The sequence below is a fragment of the Sesamum indicum genome, linkage group LG11 (genome assembly GCF_026168435.1).
Source record: "Sesamum indicum cultivar Baizhima isolate 11 linkage group LG11, ASM2616843v1, whole genome shotgun sequence".
Taxonomy (NCBI): Eukaryota; Viridiplantae; Streptophyta; class Magnoliopsida; order Lamiales; family Pedaliaceae; genus Sesamum; species Sesamum indicum.
In genome coordinates this window covers 9975362-9999897 of record NC_142667.1, presented here as the reverse complement: position 1 = coordinate 9999897, position 24536 = coordinate 9975362, and the positions used below count along the sequence as shown (strand labels likewise).

At 30.7% G+C, this 24536-nt stretch overlaps 1 protein-coding gene across 3 annotated transcripts; it reads right to left on the bottom strand.

The window, feature by feature from the left end:
* Window positions 1–4271: 4271 nt before the first annotated feature.
* LOC105173547 (putative RNA-dependent RNA polymerase 5) lies at window positions 4272–24536 on the bottom strand. Of its 3 annotated transcripts, none has more exons than XM_011095330.3 (19): window positions 24009–24531; window positions 22540–22750; window positions 22318–22456; window positions 21814–21888; window positions 21386–21536; window positions 18871–19081; window positions 18692–18779; window positions 18422–18565; window positions 17612–17686; window positions 17421–17492; window positions 16191–16297; window positions 15413–15561; window positions 8790–9015; window positions 8019–8244; window positions 6250–6392; window positions 5636–5798; window positions 5084–5228; window positions 4804–4967; window positions 4272–4720 (listed from the first exon to the last, which is right to left on the bottom strand). In XM_011095330.3, the coding sequence occupies exons 1-19, from the start codon at window positions 24313–24315 to the stop codon at window positions 4475–4477; spliced, it is 3042 nt and encodes a 1013-aa protein (XP_011093632.1). In that variant the 5' UTR covers window positions 24316–24531; the 3' UTR covers window positions 4272–4474. The 3 variants fall into 3 exon arrangements, with proteins under 3 accessions (XP_011093632.1, XP_020553693.1, XP_088731923.1); XM_020698034.2 differs by having other exon boundaries at window positions 24059–24199; XM_088875797.1 differs by lacking the exons at window positions 4272–4720; window positions 4804–4967; window positions 5084–5228 and adding an exon at window positions 5319–5555 and having other exon boundaries at window positions 24009–24536.

Here is a 24536-nt window from a genome sequence, read left to right as displayed (position 1 = left end):
TCAATTTTGCATCTCACTTAATATTTTTATTTATATTTTTGTACTTAAGAAGATAAATATATCACTTATATATAGAGTGAGGTTAATATTATTATATTTTCTTTCCTTATAAGTGTAAAATTATTATATATGAATGCTAAATGAGTGACAAAATTGTAGATTTATGTAATTATTTTGCTAACGATATCATTTTTCGTCCAAACTATAACGAAAAGGGGTTAAGTGCAAATAATGAATTTCAAAAGGGCTGTAAATATAATTTTTGAACCTTTTCTAGAGAAAATACAATGTAGTCAAGAATCTTGGAAGGCCATATATGAGACAAACCGAATATTTGTAAAAATATGTTTTTTGGTCATAAAAATAAATTGTAAAAAAATAATGAATTTAGCTGTACTGAAAAGTAAGAGTATTAAGAGTGAAAAGTTAAAAGAACATTGAATTAACCTTTCACGAAGAAAAATGGGAATGATGATGAAATAGTCAAAATAATTTTCAAAATATTTATAATTTTACTAACAAGTTTCACAAGTTGATGAAATAAAATTAATCCAAAAGTATAAATTTTAAAATCATAAAACTCATTTTTTTCACAATTTTCAATAAAAAATAATAAGTTCTTAAAATAAGCCCGTGTAAATAATGTGAATCTTTTATCACATTTTCGTATTTCATATTAATGATCTCACGTCAATGGAATATATTTTTCTTTTCAAATTAAAACATGCAATAAAATGAAATGAAAATTGAAAATAAGACTGCATAAAATATATGCATGAATACGAGGCTGTAAAAGATTCCCATCGAGCCGAACACATACTAATTCAATTTTAATTTAATTATTATCGAATCTTAAAAATTCTATTTGAATTTAATTTTATTATTAATCTAATCAAACTTAAATAAATTTTAATTAAATTAAACACAAATCGAACTAAAATAATTTAAAATCTTTAAATATATATTATTATTTTTACACCAATTCAATTAAATTCGAGCCGAGCTTGAGAGTTTACTAAACAAAATGGTTAAGTAAAATGAAAGCACAATAATAGTGGGAGAGCACACAATGTGGACGTGTTAATGTGTGACATGTGTGTGACAATAATATTTTTTAGAGAACTTTATAATCAATATTAAATTTCAATATGATTATTTAATATCTGTACATATATATTATAAGGGCACGAGATACGGAGACAGAATATTAGCTGATGAGTATCTAGGACAGGCCTAGTCCACCTTTTGGACATGTCTATGTTTTTACCGTTTTGTCCCTAGAATGAGATAGCAAGGGACGATTGTTCAAATTGGATTTCATGATTTTGGAGGTTAAAATTGTAAAAGTTCATTAGATTTTAAAGTTTTTAATGTTCATTGGAGCGTCTATGATATTAGATTTTATGTTAAAAATATATTTCTTGTGGAATATTTGATAAGATAGTTAAGATCGTAATTTTATTATCAGATCTGAATCAGGTTTAACAATAAGTTCGAAAGTCGTATTTTTTTTAAATAGAGTTTATAAACATTAAAAATGTGATACGAAGAATATTAAACATGTACTTGTCCCTAGTGCACATGCTGCCAACAAAAAGCAAGAAACAACGAGAACAAAACTCAACAGCTATGTGTGGTTTCATGTTTTTATATTTTTCCAAACAAGATAAAATCACTCAATATTTATTTTTGTATTTTTGTACCTTATTTGTGTGTTTTTTTGTTTTTTAATTTTCTACATATAATATATATACACTTATATATATAATATAGAAAAAACATGATTTGACTATAAACAGTTATTTTTGTCTCCGAAAAATACAACATTAAACATAAAATATTTATATATATAAATACATATATAAAATATATGATATGATAATGAATAGTGATGGTGATAAAATAAAACCCTAGGTCGCGAACAGTGATTCGATTGATGATGAAATATAGTTGATTGCTTAAATTTGTATTTAGTCACTTTGGCTTTTTAAGTTCATTTCTTCACTTTCCTGTTCATAAACTTCAGTTTTTGTCTTAATTTGGTTCCATTAACCATTTTTTAGTAAAAACTGAAATTTAATTTTTTGGAGTGTAAAATGGTCGGTTTAAGTTATTTTTTTTTTAATTTAGTCCCTTAAATTTATAAAATTATCAATGAGTCCTTGTGCGGCAATTTGGCAAAAGTACTGTCCTCCTAGACCGACGGAAACATAGGATGAAGGTCTTTTTATTGTAAAAAATAGGGGGTAAGATGTTTCTCCAACATTCTTGATATTAATTTAGAATATAGAGGTTGATTTCAAGCTTTTGACGTGTAAGAAGCTAGAGCATTCTAGTAAGTGATATATGTGATGTGATGTGATGTGATGTGATGTGATGAACCAATCTCATCTCAAATATTTTGTTTTGTCCTAACATCTTAATCCGCCCATAAATAATTGAAAAGTTTGTAAAATCACGATACAAGAAGAATTTTTAATAAAAAACATGATTTGGAGGAAAGTTTGTTTTTTTCGTTCTTTAATTTTACTCCTTATTAGTTTTAGTCCTATAAGTATGCTTTTTATTTTTTTAGTCCTGTAAATTATAAAAATGATGTCAATAGTCCGAATTAGGATTTTCTAGCGAGATTTTGAAAATAAGCCGAAAATTGCAGCATGGCAAGCAATTTGTTGAATTTTCGATAATTTAGATACGTGTACAGCCATGTGTGATAACACATAGCCATCAATGATGACTGCTCATTATTTGAATACCAAAATTCCAAAAAATGTTTGTAAAATTTATTTTTTTATAATTTAAATTAAAATTAGAATATACAAATTAAATATACTTTAATAATTATTATATTTATTATATATAATATTAACTATATTTATAAATTAAAAAATAAATAAATAAATTTTCATTAACTTTTAAAAAAAATTAATTTTCGTTAAAACTTAACTTTTTCTTAATTTTTTAATTGCTTTTAATTCATTTAATTAATATTTATTTTTTAAAAAAAAATTGCGATCCACCACCACTGCAGAGGAGTGCGGCACGCCCTCCTCGCCCAAATCTATTTGTTTGGGCGATCGCTGTCACCACCGCAACGGAGGGCAACGGACTCCACCTCTGGGCGACTGGCGTCGTCGCCTCCTATGCGTGAATGTTGGGGGATTGGGGAAGAAGGTCGGTCGCCAGAGGGGGGTTGGGATGAGAACTTAATTTTTCTTTTAAATATTAATATAATTTTTACATATTATAATTATATATATAATATAATTTAAAATTTATTAATTTTTATCCCTTTTAAAACATGTCCAACATGTATTCCAACTCATACTCAACGCCACACAGGATTAAAATCTCCCAAAAATTGTTCAACTCAGTTATCATGTCACCTTTTCGGTCAAAAATTAAAATTTCGATGACCAAAAGACTATTTTTTATCATTTTTGTAATTTACAAGATTAAATAAATAAAAGACATATTAATAAAATTAAAACTCATAGGAGGTAAAATTAAAGAATGAAAAAAATAATTTTCGTGATTTGAAAGGAAATACATTCTATGCACATAGAAATTCTACATTATAGAACAGGGTTGTGTTGTGTAATACGGTCTGGGCGTGCAACTCTCGGGACACCAACACCAGCAACACAACTTGTCTAATTATTCTGTCTTCTTCACTTCACATAAATCCCCAAGTTGGTAAACTCCCTTAATTCTCAAGTTACATGCAAACAGACAACCAAGCATGTATGTATATATGTACACATCGACACACATTTGTTTAAAACCTTTATATATGTATATGTGTACTCATATCTATATATATAAAGTAAAAATTACAAACAACTCCTTCTGATAATACAAATAAACAAATGGGCTCCTTGATGCAAGGATACAAAATGTTTGGCGGATAATGTCTTTTTCCTTTCAAAACAATTTTGAAATATTTACAGCAGCGCCTGGAAGCTGGAAAAGCTGGGTAGATGCTTCTTTGAGATTCTAGCTTTTTTCACAGCTTAATTTTAGTGATTAAAAAACAGAAGCAGCCATTACAAACTCCTTTCTAGTACTTAAATTAAGCTAATAAGTACTTAAATTAAGCTTTTGCAAACACCCACTGAGTCATGTACCGGAAAATGGTCTCAAACTGAAATAAAAACTAAAATTTAGGTACGCGAAGAAGTGAACTTAAGAGATTATTACAAATCCGAATGAACCAACTTTACTATGTACGGTTATAGTTAATATACGCTGATGAAAATACTCTTACAGGCTTATGAGATAGAATTACAGTAAAGAGAAATAAAGATATTTCTGTATGTTTACATATAATTTAGATTAACCTCCTCATCCTTAATATAACTTCTATTTAATAAAGCAAATTCAACTACGACATACATCATAAATCAAGAAGCCATTTCTACACAAGCACAGGTCTAGTTCCTATATAAACAGATTGATCTTATGTATGCTGCTGCTAGTTCAACACCTCACGGATAACAGAAGGCAAAATTGTCAGCGGCTTCTCCTTAGGACCAGCTGTTTTCCAGGCATACAGGTTGCAGAGGGCAGACCCTCCTACCTTCCATGCAAAACTGCATTTCCCAATATCATCCATACTTTTTGCGTAGTCATATGTTACGTGATATATAGCGAGGGCCTCTTTGTAGATCACCGTCGTATCCTTGCTACTCTCTTCCATGTCGGGAGCATCATACAAAAACTGCACTTATTTTTAACCTTGTTAGAAGAATCATTTGGGCTGAGAGTTGCGCTCTTTCTTTTTCCGATAGAAAGTTAAGTTACCTCCTTGTTTTTCTTGATCACGTCATTCGCTGCATCTTTCTTTGATTCGTAGTTAGAGTTCAAGGCTTTGGCCATTTCTCTGCGGTAGTTTTCGTAGTTAATTCTCCACTTCTGAATGTATGTTTCAGGTATCGGAATATCAAAACATGGTAATTTCCATATTTCTGCAGAAAAAAGAGAAACAACGGAGTGTTCTTGTTTCTTAGCCGTGTATATCATTCAGGAAAACGCGTTCAATCAACTAGTCAGTTTTATTGATCGATGCATAAGGTATATTTACCTTTCTTAGGCACCACCTCATCTTTGAATTCCTCAATCATATCATAAATTCGACCCAAGATAGACATTGAATGGTAGCTATATTCAGGCCCCCTTTCCATGTGATGAGGATACATCTCTGGTCTCAGCTCCTTCGGTAAGTTGACCTGTTTCACAAGAACTGCATTTGTAAACAAGTTGTTTAATTGTAGTATTCACATCATGTATATGGGAACTTAAAAAATTGAATTTTAACTTTCTGGTAATAGCCCCATTCAAATTATAATCGCCTGTTGGTTTGGCATGCCCGAATAGCCAACAATACTTAGTAGCATGTCGAAAACAGGAGCTTCCCAAGCCTTAGTAACACCAGCGACGCTTACTCTTTTCAAACAACAGTTGTTCGCTGGGTTTTGCAGTATCTAATGATAGCAAGATATAAATGAAGCTAAATTGTCTGAAAAGCCTCCAACATCTCAGGGAGACAGGGACTGCTGCCACACGATTTGGAATTTTTGTGTTTCGGAAATTTAAGAAAATATAAAGAGTACTCGCAAAATAATTTTTACTTTACCCTTTTCCCACTTTTAGGTGCATCTAATGCATCATAGTAGATGTCAATCAGGTGAATCATCTTTTCCCTTAGACAGTCCTTTTCAAAGGTGCGATCATCCCCTAATGTCAATAGTCGATCCATAAATGCAAGCCAGCTATCAGCAGCTGTCGACATTTCAAAGCTGGAAGAGGAGAAGTCCATCAAAATGACATTAAAAACAGCCAATGTTGGAGAAAGTTCATACATGGAACCAACAACGATTAGTAAATATACAGACCAGTAACCAGAAAGGGGAGAATGAACAGAAAACTGATCAAGTATTATTACTATTATTCAAAATGGCATACTTACAACAGTTGAAACCAATTTGAGCAATGAAATGCACCATCCAGAAATGATGCAGGTTTTGATTTGCATCTATACCAACATAGACATTATATAGGCAGTGGACCTAAACTGTCTCGTCACATAGAGAGTGGAACTTGCTTTTACGAAAAATGACATGAATCAGGTGGAATTCACTGAAAAATGGATATACAGAGTAGAAACCAATATTCTCAAAATATTAGAAAGTTAGAATTAGAACTACAATCCATCACTCGTAACAAACCTCAGTTTGCAAAACAACATACCTTGGCTTCCTAGCTTGAAGAAACAGTCGAAATAGTTCACGTTCCAACTCCTCAGATGAAAGCTCTTTTGGATTTTTGCTATTTGATTCTTTTGTTGAGTAGACACGAGCCCACGGTTCACTTGCTTTAAAATTCTTCAACAACTGAAATATGGGGAAGTGATCAAATTGGAAATGTCATATTTTGTAGATGAAAGGTGTAATTTTCAAAAACATAAATCTCCCCTTCCGCCCCCTACTCATATATCAAAAGAATGTTTTAAAAAATAGGATAAATTTACATCGAGCTCTCTTGACGTACACAACTTTACAATTACCGATACCCTCTTGATATGCAACATAATTTTGTAACTTTACCCTTGCTAGAATTTTGGTTTTCCTAAACAAAATGGACAAAATATAAAAAAATTTGATGTTCAACGTGCACTAATATAAAAAAAATATGTAAAATTTGATGTTGAACAAATGTTATTATAAAAAATATATATGATTTTTTTTTTAAAAAAAATGTAAATTCATAACTCATGGTCTAAAAGGACACTTTGGGCAATTCAATACAAAATTTTTTGAATGAAACCCTAAGATTGGTACGACTGTTGGACGGATATTATTATGAATGGGTATCGATAATTTCTCAAACAACGACCATATATTTTTAATTATATCGAATTTTAGGGCAGTTAACGTAATTTACCTTGAATAACTTACAAAAGATATTTTATTCTCAATAACTAAAAGAAAATAAAAAAACACTTGAAATATGCACAACGCTTGCGTATATCACTGGCTAATAAAAATATATAGCGTTTTGCTGTTCCTGATATTAAATTCCATTATTACTGACTATGGAGATTCCTACTGTTGAACTGGCATATGAGGATTTGTGAAGTCATTCCACTTCATCATCCATAGTGTTACAAGTGTTGCTGATTCCTAAACCTTCACGTTTCATCCACTTCAGGGAATGTAGCTTCAACAACTTATGTATGACAAATCTCTTTTCCAACAAAAGGACATGCAACAGAAGCTTGACACAAGTCCCAACTGCTATATCAAATCAGTTGGCCACCTTCCTAACACTGTCCATAACTTCAAAATGGACTATAGAATTCACGAATCAATTTCCACATCCTAATTTTTTCAGGAGAATAGTAGCTTCTAAATATGAAAATATCCAAATTCCCGACTTCTAATCTTATTAGCAACCTAAGCCACAAAGGGGTGGTGTATCCTAAAAGGGTTGTGTAGTGCAGGGGGAAATAACATTTTTTGTCCCATAAGTTAGGCTCGTTTCACTTTTGGTCTCATTCATTATGAGATTAGCAGTTTGAGTCCCGTAACTTACAAAAATTAGCACTTTTGTTCCTCATTCACTTTTTTGTCTAATGGGACTAAAAGTGCTATTTCCCCTGCATTGCAGCGTGGTAGTTGATGTTGTCAAGGATAACCAATTCAACCTTTCTAGCATGTGTGCTGTTAACTAACAATACATGCCCACATGCCCATTAGTGGATTATAGATTGTACTCAACTCATGTTGCACAAACCCAACAGCTACACAATGCTAATTGATCAATTGGACCTTAACCCTAAGGTTCTAGAGTAGATAATATTTTAGGTGGGATTTTCCTATGGTCTAAAAGCATAGAGAAAAAACTCTAGCATGATCACATATAAGCAGCAGAATCTTCAATATATAGTTGACATATAGTAGCTAATGTGTGATTCTACTAGACAGCGGAAAAAAGAAAAATAGATGGATACTACTAACCTCATGATGTCTTGAAACCCAATACATGTCTCCATCAAAATCTCCGGTTGCCATTTCATAAGGCGCAGACCTACCTCCCTTTGTAGAGAAAAATATGCCATATTTGGAATCTCCAATATAATCTTCCAATTGCTGAACATATATGGCCTCCATAACATGAATATCCCCGAAGTGCAATCCAGGATTCCGGTACACCAATACCTTCCCCGAAATTTGACCATTGTCTCTGCATAATTACCAAAACTTATAAGCAGGTCACAGTTTCTTTAATTTTATTTATTTATTTATTTATTTTGGCGAACTTGTCAAATTCTTTTCTTAAGAAAATAAAACTGGCTAATATCTTGGTGAAAATTCACCCAAAAAGAGAATGTAACTGAAATTACAGGATCTGAAATAAAGTTCTCACATACTTCAAAAAGAATTCGCAAAGGAGATAGAAATCAGCAAAGTTTTTTTGAACTAATAGGCAAGAAACTCGTGCTTGTAAGTGAAGCATGTGATTATACGGGGGAGAAAATGGAAGTGTTTATACTTTGTGAAAAAAGATGATCTATACTAGGGATAGGGGTTTTGTAGGAGAATGTTGTCGGTCACTAGGGAAGGCTATCTATATACCTACAAGAACGAGAATAAAGTTTTCCAGCAAGGTAGAACAAAATACAAACTCTGAAGTTTGACTTAAAAAGTTCAACATACATAAAGCATAACATGGAAAATATATCAGAGAGGTCGAGAAGAAAGTGGGATTGAAGGACTTTGTTTACTTACAGGACAACACAGACTTGATCATACTCTAATACACCAGTTGGGTCAGCTGTCCCCATCAAGTAAAAGCTCTCACCAACCGGAACCTTCCCTTTTCTAAGTTTAGCTCTTTCATCTTTTTTCAGATTGCAGAGACAATGATTGAGATATGGTTCATTGAGAGGTATCCCACATGAAATCATTAATTGTGCAAGATAACCGAAGTCTAACCCGTCATGATTGGAGGCAACTGCAAGAAACACATTCTAAAAATAATTATAGTTCAATTGATAATGTAAATGAGACCTCAAGAAGTTAATATACTATGAAGAAACACGACCCACTAAGGGTGTAGGAGTAAGAGTGACGTAAATTCACGTCAGTTAGTCAAGAAATCTCTAGGAAATAAGAACAAAAAGTAACTCATATATCTATATATCTATAAAAGTATACATACGCTTAAAAGTTTCTATCATTTTTTTATTCGATTAAATTAACCATGTAATATTATTGCTAGGTATAAAAATGGGGAAAAATGCAAGCAACCCCCTTGTGATATCGCAAATAAGCAAATTGCCCCTTTATGAAAAAACAAATAGCAATTCACCTCCTTATATTTTTTAAAATACCACAATTTACCCCCCTATGATTTTTAAAATAAAGCAATTTACCTCCCTATATAAGGAGGTAAATTGCTTCATTTTAAAAAGTATAGGGGGGTAAATTGCTATAATTTTTTCATAAAGGGGTAATGTGCTTATTTTCAATATCATAGGGGGATAAATTGCCATTCACCCTATAAAAATGTAAAATAGTATAGTTATTAATTTCTACTAATCACTTTCACATTACATTTATTTATTCTTATTAATTACTTTCACATTAAATTTATTTACTCTTATTAGTTACTTTTCATATTATTCATATTTACTCCTAGTAATTACTGTCACATGATACTTGTTTTTTATATATTCATAATATAATTCACATATTAGATTAAAATACTCTTAAGGTATAATCCAAATAACTAGAAATTTTCTAGCATAATTTCCAAAATAATATAATTTACATATTAGATTAACATACCTTTAAGGTATAATCCAAATAACTAGAAATTTTCTAGCATAATTTCCAAACAAATATAAATGATAATTAGTTAAATCATTTGTCATTTTAAAATCAGATAACGACACATGAAAATCAAATAAATAAATTATCATGTAAAACAAACATTTTGAAAGACATCTAGTAAATAACTTAAACATCTAGGGTGTGATTACTGAATGTTATATGATTTTTATTCATCTATGATATTGTAGAAGCAAAATGTTAGTGTAAAATATTCAATATTTTCAATAGTATAAGATAGAAATTGCTCATTGTAAGAAAATACATTAAGGTATAAGAGCCACTCCTGAAGCATCACCACATATACCTATTTTCCATAAAAAGACAAATAATAAATAAAAATGGACATGCAACCATAGAAAACATAGTTATGCCATTACAGAAAGTATGAATTGTTAAATAGGTGGATTAAAATTTTGTATTACACATTATAATTTTATTAATTCAATTATTAATGAGATTGTAACAAGAATCATAAAAATATCTATTACTTAGATCATTTAATAAGTTATTAATAGAGACCTAAGAATAATCTATTGGCACCTATTAAAATTTAAATGACTAACAATATTCCATTTCTTCATTTTCTTTTATTTCGCAATATTTATGTAGTTATCATAAATTTGTTCAAGGTTATTCGAAAGTCAAATAAACTAATTTTCTTATAAACAAAGTAACTAATTGATAATTAGTAAGCTAAAGCCTGTGAAAAGGACACGTTGAATTGTTCGAATAGATTATTAATAACAAAATTAATACAGTATATTAATTATCGTAAACACGTGTTACAATTTCTAGGGGTGTTCAAAGTTTGATTAAATCGATCGAATCGAATTTCCGGTTCGAACCGAAAAATTCAGTTTGGTTTTTTATTTTTTTCTTTTTTTTAAATCGGTTTTTCGGTTCCATTTTTTTGGTCACCAATCGGTGACCGAACCGAACCGGAAAAACGAAAATTTTTTATTATTTATATTATATTAAAATATATTATTATATATTATATTATATATATTAATATTAATATAATACAAAATAAAGATAAGTAAAAGAAAAAGAAAAGAATGAAAAGTGAGAAAAGAAAACACAGACGACGACAGCAGCCACCAGTGACTTCTTTCCTCTTCTTCTTTGTTCTCAGGTAATTTTTCTTTCTTTGTAAGTAGAAGAAATTCAAAAAATTTGACTTACAAATTTAGCTTCGAAAGTGTTTGAGAAATGCCCAATATATATATATATTTTTTTGGTACATGTATTATAAGATAAAAATTGATATTTTGGCAAATGTATTTTTGAATAAAATTGAAAAAATACGAAAATTATTTATATACATCATTTAAAAAACCGATTTCGGTTTTTATTCAAAAATACCAAAATTATTTATATATATCATTTAAAAAAACCGATTTTTCATTTTTTTTTAAACCGAAACCGGTTCAATTTTCCATTTTTAAAACCGCCGAACCGAACATTCGGTTCGGTTCAGTTCACTTCATTTTGAAGGTGTTTGATGAAATGCCTAATAGAAAATTTATGTTTTTTTTGTTTGGTACATGTATTATTAGATAAAATTGATATTTTGGTACATGTATTTTTGGATAAAATTGAAAAAATACCAAAATTATTTATATATATTATTTAAAAAATTGATTTTTCAATTTTTTAATTAAAGATGAAGAAAATAATTAATGTTAATAAAAGTTTTTGAGCCTTGACATCTGGAGAGATAATAAAAAATCTTAAAAAGGAATGAAAATTGAGGCAAATGGATTAGCGTTTCAAAATTTATATCATTTCGAATTTTTTTCTTAAATCTTTTTTGTATTGAGTTGATTTGTGCTTTGATTTGCAAATTTAGTTTTAGTTTTTTTAATTGTTAAAGAAATCTATAAAAAGTTATATAAGATATGGTTATAAGAAAATGCATAGTAAGAACTACAATATGAAACGATGTCATTGTTGTAAAATTAAAACTGTGTTTAAAACAATATCAAATCTACCAATTGTAATTGTGATAGTAAGGAGCAATTTTTTGTTAAGCAAAATTCTAGTACGCTTCTCCAAGATTTATTGAACTGAAAAAAAAAAAGAATAATTGAAATTTCGAAAATAATAGTAAGATAATTCTACTTGGGTTAGGTTCAAATGAATGATTATTTACATCTTTCCTAATAGCTTAATAGATTAGATCTTTTATTTGGATTTTAAGATAATGAGAATGTATAATAGAAGAATTGTTACTAACGAAATGTAAAAAATAGTTTAATTCGATCGTAAAAGAATCTATAGTTTGATTAAATTAAGGATAAATTAAGAATATATGTAAAAAATAGTTTAATTTGATCGTAAAAAATTGAAATAAAGTTGAGTAGAAGACAAATTTTCTTACTTATTTTAATGAAAAGCACTATAATGTTGAAATTAAGGGAATATTAGTGCTTTAAACTTGATCTATAAAGTTATCAAATTGACTTCAAACATGTTAACTATAACATGAATTTAGCTACAAAGAGAAGAACACCCTATATATTAGTGACCAAAAAAAGAGATAATAAATGTGATAACAAAATATATATAATTTATTACAACCTGCACTGTCAAAAATCTATTTTTCTTGGTACTTTTCGTGGAAAAATCAAAGTTAGAATTATATTGCTCAATAATTGCACGAAAATGGTTGACTTCATGATATACAAAAAAGAATAAGAAATAAAATGAACAAATCAATAAAATGAAATTATATATTCATTATGAACATTTTATAACAAAATCTTAATAGTTATAGTTATTATAAGACGGGAATTATTTCACTTTTCGTACCCAAAGTATACCTCTTTTTCCATTTTAGTACCCAGGTTTCAAAGTTTTTAGTTTTCATCTGTCTGAGTACCCTCCATTAAGTTGACTGTTAAAACGAACGGTCAACCTAATTTTGAAGAAAAAATAAGGCAGGAATTTGTCTATGTAAGGCCATGTTTGGCTTCCAGTTTATTCAACACACACAAAAAAATTTATTTTAATTCTTTTTAATTTCAATTTCATAATTAAGGATAATAATTGAAAGAGAATACATATTTAATCCAATTTCTATCAAAACATACCAATTTTACTGGAAAAAGCACTTTTTTTTTCTTTTTTCATTTTGCTTGGCCACAACGCAAATATTATCATACTCTTGATGCTATGATTTTTCATACTTTTCTTTTAATTATTTTAACAAATATTTTTTTTTTTTTTTTTTTTGCTTCTTTTGTGACTAGTGAAATAAAAGGTTTTAATAAATTTATAAACAAAATTCTCTTCGCCAAAAATAATAATTGAAATGTAATTTTTATTTTGTACACAACCAACTGTATAGTATATCAAAGTATGGATATGCAATTTTATTTGACTCAAAAGTACATTGACACCCTTTAAGTGGCTTATTCAATTTTTCTCTATTTATTTTTCGCTAACAATGCTAATGGGAATTGAATACTAGACTCTGCTAGTTTTCTTGAATTATTGCTAGGCGATTATTTCTATTACTCTGCATTTAGCATGCATTTTTATTTCCATAATGATTTGAATTGGGAGGAAATATTTGAATTGGTACTTCCATAACTATTTGAATTAGTATTTTTTATACAATTAAGTTAGTTTTTTTTTACATTGTCCATAATTATAAAATTAAAATTAAAACTGAAATTTTTTGTGTGTTGAATAAAATGGTAGCCAAACATGCCCTTATATAGACAAGATCTTGGGAAAATTATTCTAAAAATGCAGGAAAAAAAAAATTAAGAAAATGGGATTTTCTGAAAATATTTAGAAAAGTAAGTGGCACCGCGGTGCCACAATTTATATTTTTTTAAAAAAAAATTTGTATGAGTGACCGCGGTGACAAAGTTTTTTTAAAAAAAATAAATTTTTAAGCTGACCGCGGTGGTTGCTTTTATTTATATAAAAAAATATATATATTTGTGAATTGCAATTCACATTGTGAATTCCAATTACAATTAATATTTGTGAATTGGGCCAATTTGGCCCAATTCACAAATTTATTATTTTTTTAATAAATTAATTATATTTAATTAATTTTTAAAATATAATGAAACATACAAATGTAATAGTGTATATTTTTCTATACAATTCTAAATAAAATACAATGAACCATACTAATAAGTTTGCGACAGTGTTGTAATCCTTCGATTGAAACTTGAGGTCAGAATTCAAAATTTAGAAAAAAATACAAGTAATTCTTGTGATACAATAAATTATCTTATATAAAAAATTAGCAATTTACTGTTATTTATTTTTTAAAATACAATAATAAATAAAGTAATTTATTTTGTATTTAAAAAAAATATTTTATATTTAAAAAATAAATTATTTTATTTTAAAAAATACAAAGAGATAAATTGCTATTTTGAATATAATAAAGTAATTTATTTTATATTCAAAAAATAATTTATTTTAAATATAAAATAAATTATTTTATAAATTATTGTATTCTAAAAAATAAAAAAAATAATAAATTGCCAATTTTTTTTATAAGATAATAATTTATACAGATATAGTATCACAAGAATTACTTGCATTTTTTTCTAAATTTTGAATTATGGCCTCGAGTTTCAATCGAAGGATTCCAACACTGTCGCAAACTTATGAGTATGATTCATTGTATTTTTTTAGAATTGTATAGAAAAATGTACATTATTATTTGTATGTTTCGTTGTATTTTAAAAATTAATATAATTTTAAAAATAATTAAATATAATTAATTTATTAAAAAATAAAAAATATATAATTTGTGAAATTGAGCCAAATTGGCCCAATTCACAAATATTAATTGTAATTGGAATTCACAAATTAAATATTTTTTTTTATAAATAAAAGCAGCAGTGATCGCGGTGGCTTAAAAAAAAATTTTTTTTTTTAATAAACTTTGTCAATGCGGTCACTGACCGCGATGGCATACAAATTTTTTTTTAAAAAAATATAAATTGTGGCACCGCGATGATTACTTACTTTTCTAAACATTTTCAGAAAACTCCATTTTCTTAATTTTTTCTTTTTCCTGCATTTTTTAAATAATTTCCCCCAATCTCACCTAATTTTTCCTCCTAAATTGGGTTGACCGTTTATTTTAATGGTCAACTTAACGGAGGGTACTCAGGGATAAAAATTAAAAACTTTGGGTACCAAGTCTGGTAACTTGAAAACCTGGAGGACTAAAATTGAAAAAGGGTATATGTTGGGTAAGAAAAATGAAATTATCCCTTATAAGACATAATAATTTTTATATTAGCTCTTAACAAATAATTATTCTTAATTATATTTTTCAAAACAATTCAAAATTTGTAATACGTTTATAATTTTTATTATTATCTCTTAAAGATATTAATAAAAAGTAAAATAAATGTTAATTGTCCACATGTAATGTGCATGCACCTTACTAGTCAATCCAAAAAGGGTGGAAAAGAAGGGGGGGACTGGTGTTTGAAACACAAAAAGACATGCACTTGCTCTTGTAAAATTACCTCTTAGAGCTGCATGCCTATTGGAGTAGACTTTTTGAGTGTCTTCCAGAGCATTTGTCAGCAATTCTAGGAAGACTTGTTGAGGAACTCCACCATAGTTCAAGAGAGAAATCAAAGTTTTTGATAGGAAAGTTCGGCCAGGTTTATGACTGAAGATGAGTATCAAAAGTCAGCAAGTACTAATCAAAGCAAAATCAAACTTGAATAACTGGGAAGACCTAATGAGAAATATATGATATACATATATATCAATATAAAAAGCTTGCATATCAGAGAACAATCTGTACGCATAGAGTGTTATTTCAATAAAAATTTATGCTTACCGAATACTTTGCTAGAAAATAAGAAAGCAATGAGTTATAGAGATCCTCTAATTAATTTATTAAGTAACTTCAATGTGGTGAGTAAGTGCCACAAAAATGTGTTTTTCTTTTTTGTTTTTTAGACTTGAAATGGAAAATTTACAACCTCCCTTTTATGTTGAAAGATCAAAAGGCTAGTGTGAAGACGAACCTCTCACACAATTTTCAAATGCATGAAACCCCAATTCAGTAATATATCCATCAAACAATTCAGATGAAGCTTTAGCAACTTTGTGACACTCAAGCGCATTTTGTTGTGAATTTTACAACAGAAAAGATGACAAGCTTTACTGTTGAAGGAAATAAAAGAGAAAGAAGAAAAAGACAGGCATACACATATCCATAAAAGAAAACGCTGCAGGAAGACAAGGAATGCAAGGGGGAAAGGAAAAAATGGATTATCCGGAGGTAAATACCTAATAGCAACAATCTCCAGCGAGTTAAAATTCCCTTGCACTGGCGCTGTACAGTCTCTCTCAACTTTAATCATAGAGGGTCGAATCTGAATTTCTCCTAGTTTAAGCTGCAGTAGTCGGGTATTACATGTTGCATCACCAAGAAGGACAAGAAACAAAAAGCTATCATAGTGTTTGGATTTATTTTCCGAATGTTCTTTTGTGTTTTGTGGAGATAGAAAGAGAAAAACAAAAATAAATAAGTATGGTTTAGAGATAGTATGTATGTTTGGATTTATTTTTGGAGATAATTTAAAATAAATATTGTATGTTTAATGTTGTGTTTTAGGAGACAAAAATTACTGTTCATTGTCAAATCATTATCAAATCATGTCCTTTTTATATATATTTATGTATATGTGTGTGTATACATATATATATATATGTATTTATGCTAAAACAGTTAAAAACATCCAGATAAGGTGTTTCTGTGTGATGGCAAACATTAGATATGTTTTAACTCATCTCGGTGATGACTTGAAAATGAAAACAAACATAGTGTATAGCTCTCACCAAACAACAAAGCTATTTTACTTAACAAAGCTGGGTAATCATCAAACTCAAATTACTTAGGGAATAATAATGTTGCGAAATAAACAACTGAGAAATAATAAGAGAGACCGACAATTGTGTGATGATACCAAATCAAGAAAATTTTGCACAAAGAAAATCGTGGAAGTTTTACTCTAGATAAAGAAAATCAATTTTCATGGCCATCATTTCTTAATTCTGAGTATATTTTTCGTTCCTAATTTCACTTTTTTTAAGTTGCGAATATTAAGGGGATGGGGAGCCAAAACTTTGCATCTGAATCTTATACCATTCCTTCTAGATGGCGAAAATATGTTTATGTTACCAATTGTGATGCATTCCCTGCTGGTTTTACAGCAGATTGCAAGATATCACCATTGATTGCTTGATATGTGCAAAGATTATATTGATTTTATAGCAGCTGATCATGAGTATCTATGCAGTTCTGATAACAAAGAGCCAGTTTAATATAAAGGAAGGTTGAGTCATGATTATAGCTCCAATTACTAGAAGTTTGTGTTTTGGTGGTTACTTAATACTAATCTTCTGTCCATTATATGACTGATTTTGCTGCATTCTAGCCGAAGCCAGCAATAAATTTGTATCTTCAACAATAAAATTTTCAGAACAGCAAAGATGTGCAATAAATATATCACATACCTTTTTATTGACAAGCAGAGTTCCCTTAACAGCACAACCATTGTAAAACAAACGGCATTGCATCAATAAAGGCTGAAAGAATGGATAAAAAGCAGACATCTAGCTAAGAATTCAGAAATAATGGAGAGAGAAGATTCTGGAACTTTGCTAATGAAAGAAAAAGAAAAAACTATTCAAACTTAAAACTTTACCGCTTCCTTATTTCTTGATTTTGCTAGCCTTGTCTGACAGGAAGCATCGTCAATGTCGACAAACTCGTGGTATGTCTAAAGTTGCAAAAGGAAATGAGTTAAGAGAATATATGAATTAATGAAGTTCCAGAAGCATTTAAACAGAGTCTACAATATATATAATAGAGTTCAACAAATGAGAAAATTGTTCAAATAGCCCCAACTCCAGCATGAACAGCTTTCGGAATTTGGTAAAATTGAGGAGTTTTCAATTCCATTGAGTTCATTGTGATATGGGCTTAATGCAGCTTCATCAAGATCAAGAACTATGTCCTAGCTATAATTCTATGCATCCAAAGCAAATAATGAGAAAATGACCACAATTCGCAAGGGAACCAAAGAGTATGAGAACATACAGTGAGCATATAATTTTCCCATTAACCAAAACTAGAGTAGAAAGATAATAAAATATCAAGGTTTTTTGGAGCTCTGCTTAGAAAGTTGAAGTAAAGCCAAAAGTAGCTTTCTATGATACTGCAAAATTAGGAAGGATGGTGACATTCTATTTATCATGCATGCTTCAGAGAAATAGTTCAATAATAGATCATATGACCTAAGAATCCAAAAGAGGAAAACTCATCAAGTTCAAGCTGTAAACAATTAGGCTATGAACTTCAAAATCCAAATAACATACTAAAGCAATAAATATCAGCGCACGCCAGACAGTGATTGATAAAATGGCTTTCTAATACACTCTTCAGACACATATATTTCTTTTTCTATTTATATGATCAACTAATTCCTACTAAACATGAAAGTCAAAATCTTAACCTCAAAACTATTGTCTGTAATATACTTCGCTGCAGAAAACTCTTTTGGACACTTCATTGCCAAGTCCTCTGAAATGTATCCTGTTCCATCCGTATGTAAAAGAGGCTTCCCATCTTCATCGCAGATAAGAGAACCAGAATCATCCTAAAATTATGGAACAAGAAAGATAAATGCGAGTCTTTAATTGAAATGAAAAACAAGCACATGCACACACACACATATACATTGAAATGAATACAAAACAAAATGGAAGAAATAAAAAGTAATTACTCTGAAAGGTATATCTTGAATCGTTTCAACTGTAATAGCACCAAAGTCAACTTGAAGCTTTATTGTCTTTGACAGGATCAGGGAAAATCTGAGGGCACCAAAAGCAAGAAACTCCATGTTTCATAAGAGGATCTCAGAAAGATATTAACACGAAAGGGGAAAATAATAACAGAATAAACCTGGCCATATATTTCTCCATGGTCAAGACAGTGTGCACATGCATAAAAAGGCGCCTCACTTCACCGACACTTTTCCCGGACAATATATAATTATTATCTTCAACAGGATCAACAGAATCAATTCGAACAAAGAGGCACTTAACAGCACAAGAATAGGCCTTTTCGTTCTCTATTTGGTTTTTCTTCCGTCCTTTTCGCTCATCTTTGAAGACTGAACAACAATTACAGTGGATATTGACTAACATTCTTACTAAAAGAAGCAAACTCCTACGCTATCACCCAAACCAGAGTGTTCAAAGCATGCAGCAAAACACAATAACGTTGTTTGGAGTGAGAGAGCATATGACTATATTCCAGAAGTTAAACATTAAAAAGCAAACTATTCAGATCACAAAACTAAAATAGAAAGTGATATTCTTTTCTCATCATGTCTGATAATAGAGGTATATTTTGGTTGTATTATGTGCTCCAACCTAATCGTTTCCATGTAAGTGTGTAAAGTCCAATAGACATGGACCAATCTTGTTGGACTGCATGTCCCTCGGATGCAAGAGGCGAGTTGAGGTAGATTGGCCAAATTTGCTGATTAGGAAGTGAACAAGGAATAGTGGAAATCTTTATGGTATGGGATCACTTGAAGACTTCTGCAATGATATGGAAATAGGTTACAAAGTACAACTTATCGTCCCCTGTACTCCTTCATAGAGCAGCAAACATGTGAATTATGTGATACTTTAGAGCCCGTTTGGTTGTGTTTTCATTTTTATTTTCAGTTTTCAACAATTAAAAATGTGTAAAAATGCTTTATTGGTTTTTGTGTGAAAATTGAGAATATGTTTGGATTAGTTCTTTCCAAATATAGGTATATAGGTGTGAGAATGTTGAATATAGGTATATGTATTTTTGATGTGACAGATGACCAAATTGATTGAATATGTGAAATTATAAAATAATCAAAATGAGTCTTGCCATTTGAAATAATTTTAATTGATTTGAAACAAGAAAAGACATGCTGACAAGGTAAGACAAGTATGACAAACCCATGTGACCTATAATTTCAAGAAATTGAGAATTAAAATAGGAATGCATTCTCAATGAAAATGGCTTGACCAAACAAAATCCCAACTACCCAAATAGTGAAAAGTGAAAAAAATCTCATTGAAAACACAACCAAACGGGCTCTTAATATCCTCGACAAACTTTATTCAGGCATGAACATATGGGAAATATGCTGGGGAAAACACATATGGATTCATGGTGGAAGTCCCAAAGATATTTTTGACATTTGATTCTCTATATTTTCCACTCTAGTTCAATGTCTACTTCTAAGAACAATTTTCCCACTAGGCAGTACAAATGGTATATCCAATCTATAACCAAAACGAATACAAAATAAGGAACAAAATGGGTTCCATAATTAATAATCTCTGCTCTTTTAGACAAGCAAAATTTCACGCTCGATTGAATAATGACAAGTGTAAAATAATATATTAATTATCAATTATATTTCTTTTTTTTATATTTTGGAATGCATTGAATTAATTACAAGTGTAAATAGTACATTAATTAATATTTTAATATATATTTTGTCATCAAATCAATGACCGACAAATGTCAAAATTGAAGTGTTTCATCCAATCAAATCATGCTTTTCAGTCAAAGATTTGAACTAATCAAACAACCCAACGTGGAACAAATGCATGTACGTTCCAATCAAGTCAAGACAAATAATTTGATACTTATCTCTTTAGAAAATACAAATCTTAAAGAGAACGTCAAATTGACCAGTCATGTCATGTCAAATATTTGATGTATTTATTTCTTTAAATTAAATTATAAAGAGATAATACCAAAGTTGTTCAAATACATCATAACTTTTCCTCTTTTGACACCTATATAAAGGGGTACTTAAAGCTCATTCAGATGACACATATATACATAGAGAACAGAGGGTGGAGCAACAAAAAAAAACCAAAAGAATTCTGTCTACGAAGTTTCTCGAGTTGAAGAATATTGTTGAAACCTAATAACCTTTAAAATATATGATCAAGAGGACGCAATAATGTGCCTCACTTCAAAAGATGCCTACTGCACCATGTGCCAAGGCTCCAGGGAGCTCTACGACTTGGTGCTCTTTGAGCATATAACTACTGTAAATGATAAGAGTGCCAATTATTCAAAGATACTGGAACTTTGATGTTAATGGTATTTGTGAGAGTGTGCAGACAGGTTACTTCACAAACTTGCTAATCTAACTTATGGCAAACACAAGAGCTTGAAAATATCAACATAGAGTCGGTTTGGTCCGTTTGGAGATAAAAGAGTAATAACTAACAAGTGACAAGACAGAAAACAATGTCCGAAAAATTAATGAAATTCCTTTTGCAAGAGTTTGGGCATTACTTGACTTTATATTATCCCATATAATGAGGTTGAAGACGTTTAGCTCATGAGAAAGACAAGGACAGGTGACAGAAAATGTGAAACAGTCAATGAAAACATTTAAAGGAATTACCCAAAAATCGGAAGCGCCTCAAACCAACAAGGATTCCTTCCTCAACAATATTCACGCCATACATGTCGTCCTCTAAGAACTTCACAATCAGGATGTTATCATCACCTAACGACCTTTGTAAGTGTGTTCTCGTACTACTCAGACATGGGCCCTACATTTAAGGAAATTTTGTTGCAATGACGGCAATCAGCAGATTTGTATTCCCATTAAAATATATAAAAAACCATGCAAGTAATGGAGAAGTCACGCCAAAATCCCTGCACTCTTACAAAGCTATATAAGTTGAAAGCTATTCTTATATGGAACTCTATAAATCAGTTTTGATAATTTAAAAATGTTGAAACTCCCATCATTCATTGAGTCAACAAGGAGTAAAAAGAAAATCATAAAATGTGATTACATGAAAATACATTTAGGTGGACCTGTACCTTGAAGTGATAACTTCCATCTTCATGAACATAACAGTAGTAAAGGTGGGTTTTCCCAAAATCCCAATCTAAATACTGCAGGAAAACATCTGAAAAAGTTAATACATACATGAGAAGAGCTTATGCAAACTTGGGGGCACTAGATATCCTCATCATATCTTACACATCATTAAATAAAATATATATATGAGTAAAGGACCATAACAAGTTTAAGTAAAAATATTCAGTATAATTTTCTTTTGCGTTGAGAAGAAAAAGTAATCCATTGGTCCATAACTTATGTCCATTTTTTGCGTGTTCAATGCTCTCTTTCTACATTGGTTAACTTTTGTACATAAGTAAATATTATATTTAGAGTGAAAGGTAAAGGTGCATGATATCTTCATCTTCAAATACTAAAACTCATAAATTAATTTAGAGGAACTTTGGACAATTTGGAGCTCAACAAATGAGTGTATTTGGACATCCACAACAAAAGGGGAATTCTTGAGATGTATATCTGACCTCACTACGATCCGACTTGTTGCAATATTTGTTTCCATAGGTGTTCCAAATTGCAGTTTCAAAAATAGACATTGGCAAATCCTTCTTTTGAAATATGTCATTGGCACCATCTACAGTCATAACATTTTCCAACTTGTGCCTAGACAATGAATCATATTACTTTAATTTCAGAGCAGTACAATAAATACACCTAACACTATAAAAGAGATGAGTACAACTAACCTGCCAGTGTAGCTTAGTACCAAGAATAGTTTCCTGTATTCAAGTTTGCTCAGAATTCTTAATTGCTGGCTGATTGTATTAGATTTTGTCATCCCTCTAAGTTCACTATTTTTAAGTTCAACAGCAGTTGATGTCTGGTGTTCAAATATAGGCCCTCTCGTTTCTTGAACGTCATCTTCAAATGATAGCAAGCGACCGATTTGTAGAGGGCCTGTGATGCAGCACTCCAAGGATTATTCTCATTTTATATTTGACATTGGAGAATTCAGATTCATTAATAATCCATGAAAGAAATATCATATAACCATGCAACAAAAAAGTTGTAGGAAACTAGTGCTTACCATTCTAGAGAAGAACAGAAGAAGAAAACTTAGAGGAAACTCTCACGCACTACAAAGAACTCAATTTACAGAGATCCATTATCGTGGTTTGAATAATTTTGTTTATATAATGAGTAAAAGACTCACCAGACTAGTCAAACTGATTATGGAGTTGTTTTCAGTAGAACCGAGAAATTATAATGTAGAGCTGAAAATGGCTATTGAAGAGGAGAAGTATATGTAACATTGAAGGAAACAAGTGTATATTTTTACAACTGAACATGCCTCATCAAAATTTTTCCATTCTAAATTTACTTTTGGCAATAATTATTTTCTTACCAGAAATGGATTTTCAAAATGAAAACAAGTTTAAAGAATCATCCATAAGATGGCATGAACCACACAGATCACAAGAAAAAGAGGGGTCACAACTCTTGGGAAAAACTGCTACAACAGACACAATTTCACAGAAAAAAGTCATGTGATGAAAAAGACATGAGAAAATCCGAGAGACATTCCTTCTGGAACACGAGGAAAAATTCACACAGGTGAAGGGCATTTTCTTATTCTGGGGGTGAAGTTCAATTGTGTGTTCATTTGAGGGGCAGTGCTAGTCAAGCTCTTATAAATTACGTTGCGATCAACTTGTCCCCTTGTATTTGGGTTCTTAGTCTGCTCCTTTAGCCGCCTCTGTCAAGAGGTAATTACTCAAAGAGCAGATCATGATTTTGTGACGCTTAATATACCCATGATTTAAGCAACCATCCCAGTACAATTTAATCATAAGACCAACATTGTAAGATGGTGGTTGATATGAAAGTTTATCATGTCAAAACAAAGGGGTTTCTATATAAAACTCAGAATTCAGAGCCATATAACACTACCAAACAGAGCCATCGAATAGTTATTCAAAATGACATGCAAAAATTTCACAGCAGAAGAAGAAAAGAAGTCTGCATTTTCTCCTAGAACATCAAGAACAACCTTAAACAGTACCAAACACCACCACAAACCCAAAATAGCATGGAAAGAGAATAACTTCAAAAAAGACAGCACCCCACCACGCCAAATACTACAGACATAGTAAACAGCAAATACAGAGGCAGAAAATTGAAAAAAGAAACCGCCAAATTATGAGAATTTCCATACTCTTTTTCAGAGAAGTGTTGCGGGGAGAGCTAGAGGAAGGTGACAGCGACCTTTTACTAGGCGAGCTGGGAACAACAGCAGGGTGGTATTTTTTCACCAGTGTGATAATGTAACCAGAGAAAGATTTGGTAATCCGCTGATTTGAAATCCTGGCGAGCAGGTCCGAGGCAGCCTTCTCACCAATATCAGCAAGCAGTTTCCGGGCGTAGGAGCTGATGGGAGGCTGGGACTGATCTTTGCAGATTTTCTGAATGGTTTTCTCAATAGAATGTGGTAGTGGAGCTTCTTGATGAGGAGAGCCATCCATCTTTGGTCTTCCTTTCTGATTCTAGTCAATGGAACTTGTGATTACCAAACTTTTTCTGGAATTTTTGGGTTTTCAGAGGGAAGTGAAAGTGGGAATTTACCCAGGAATTTGAAACTAAAAACAGGAGGCGGGGAGGTGTACAGAGCTCTGGCACTGAAGCTTATGAAAGAAGTTCTGATCACTGTTGTACGGAGTGCTGGCACGGAAGCTTATGGGAGAAG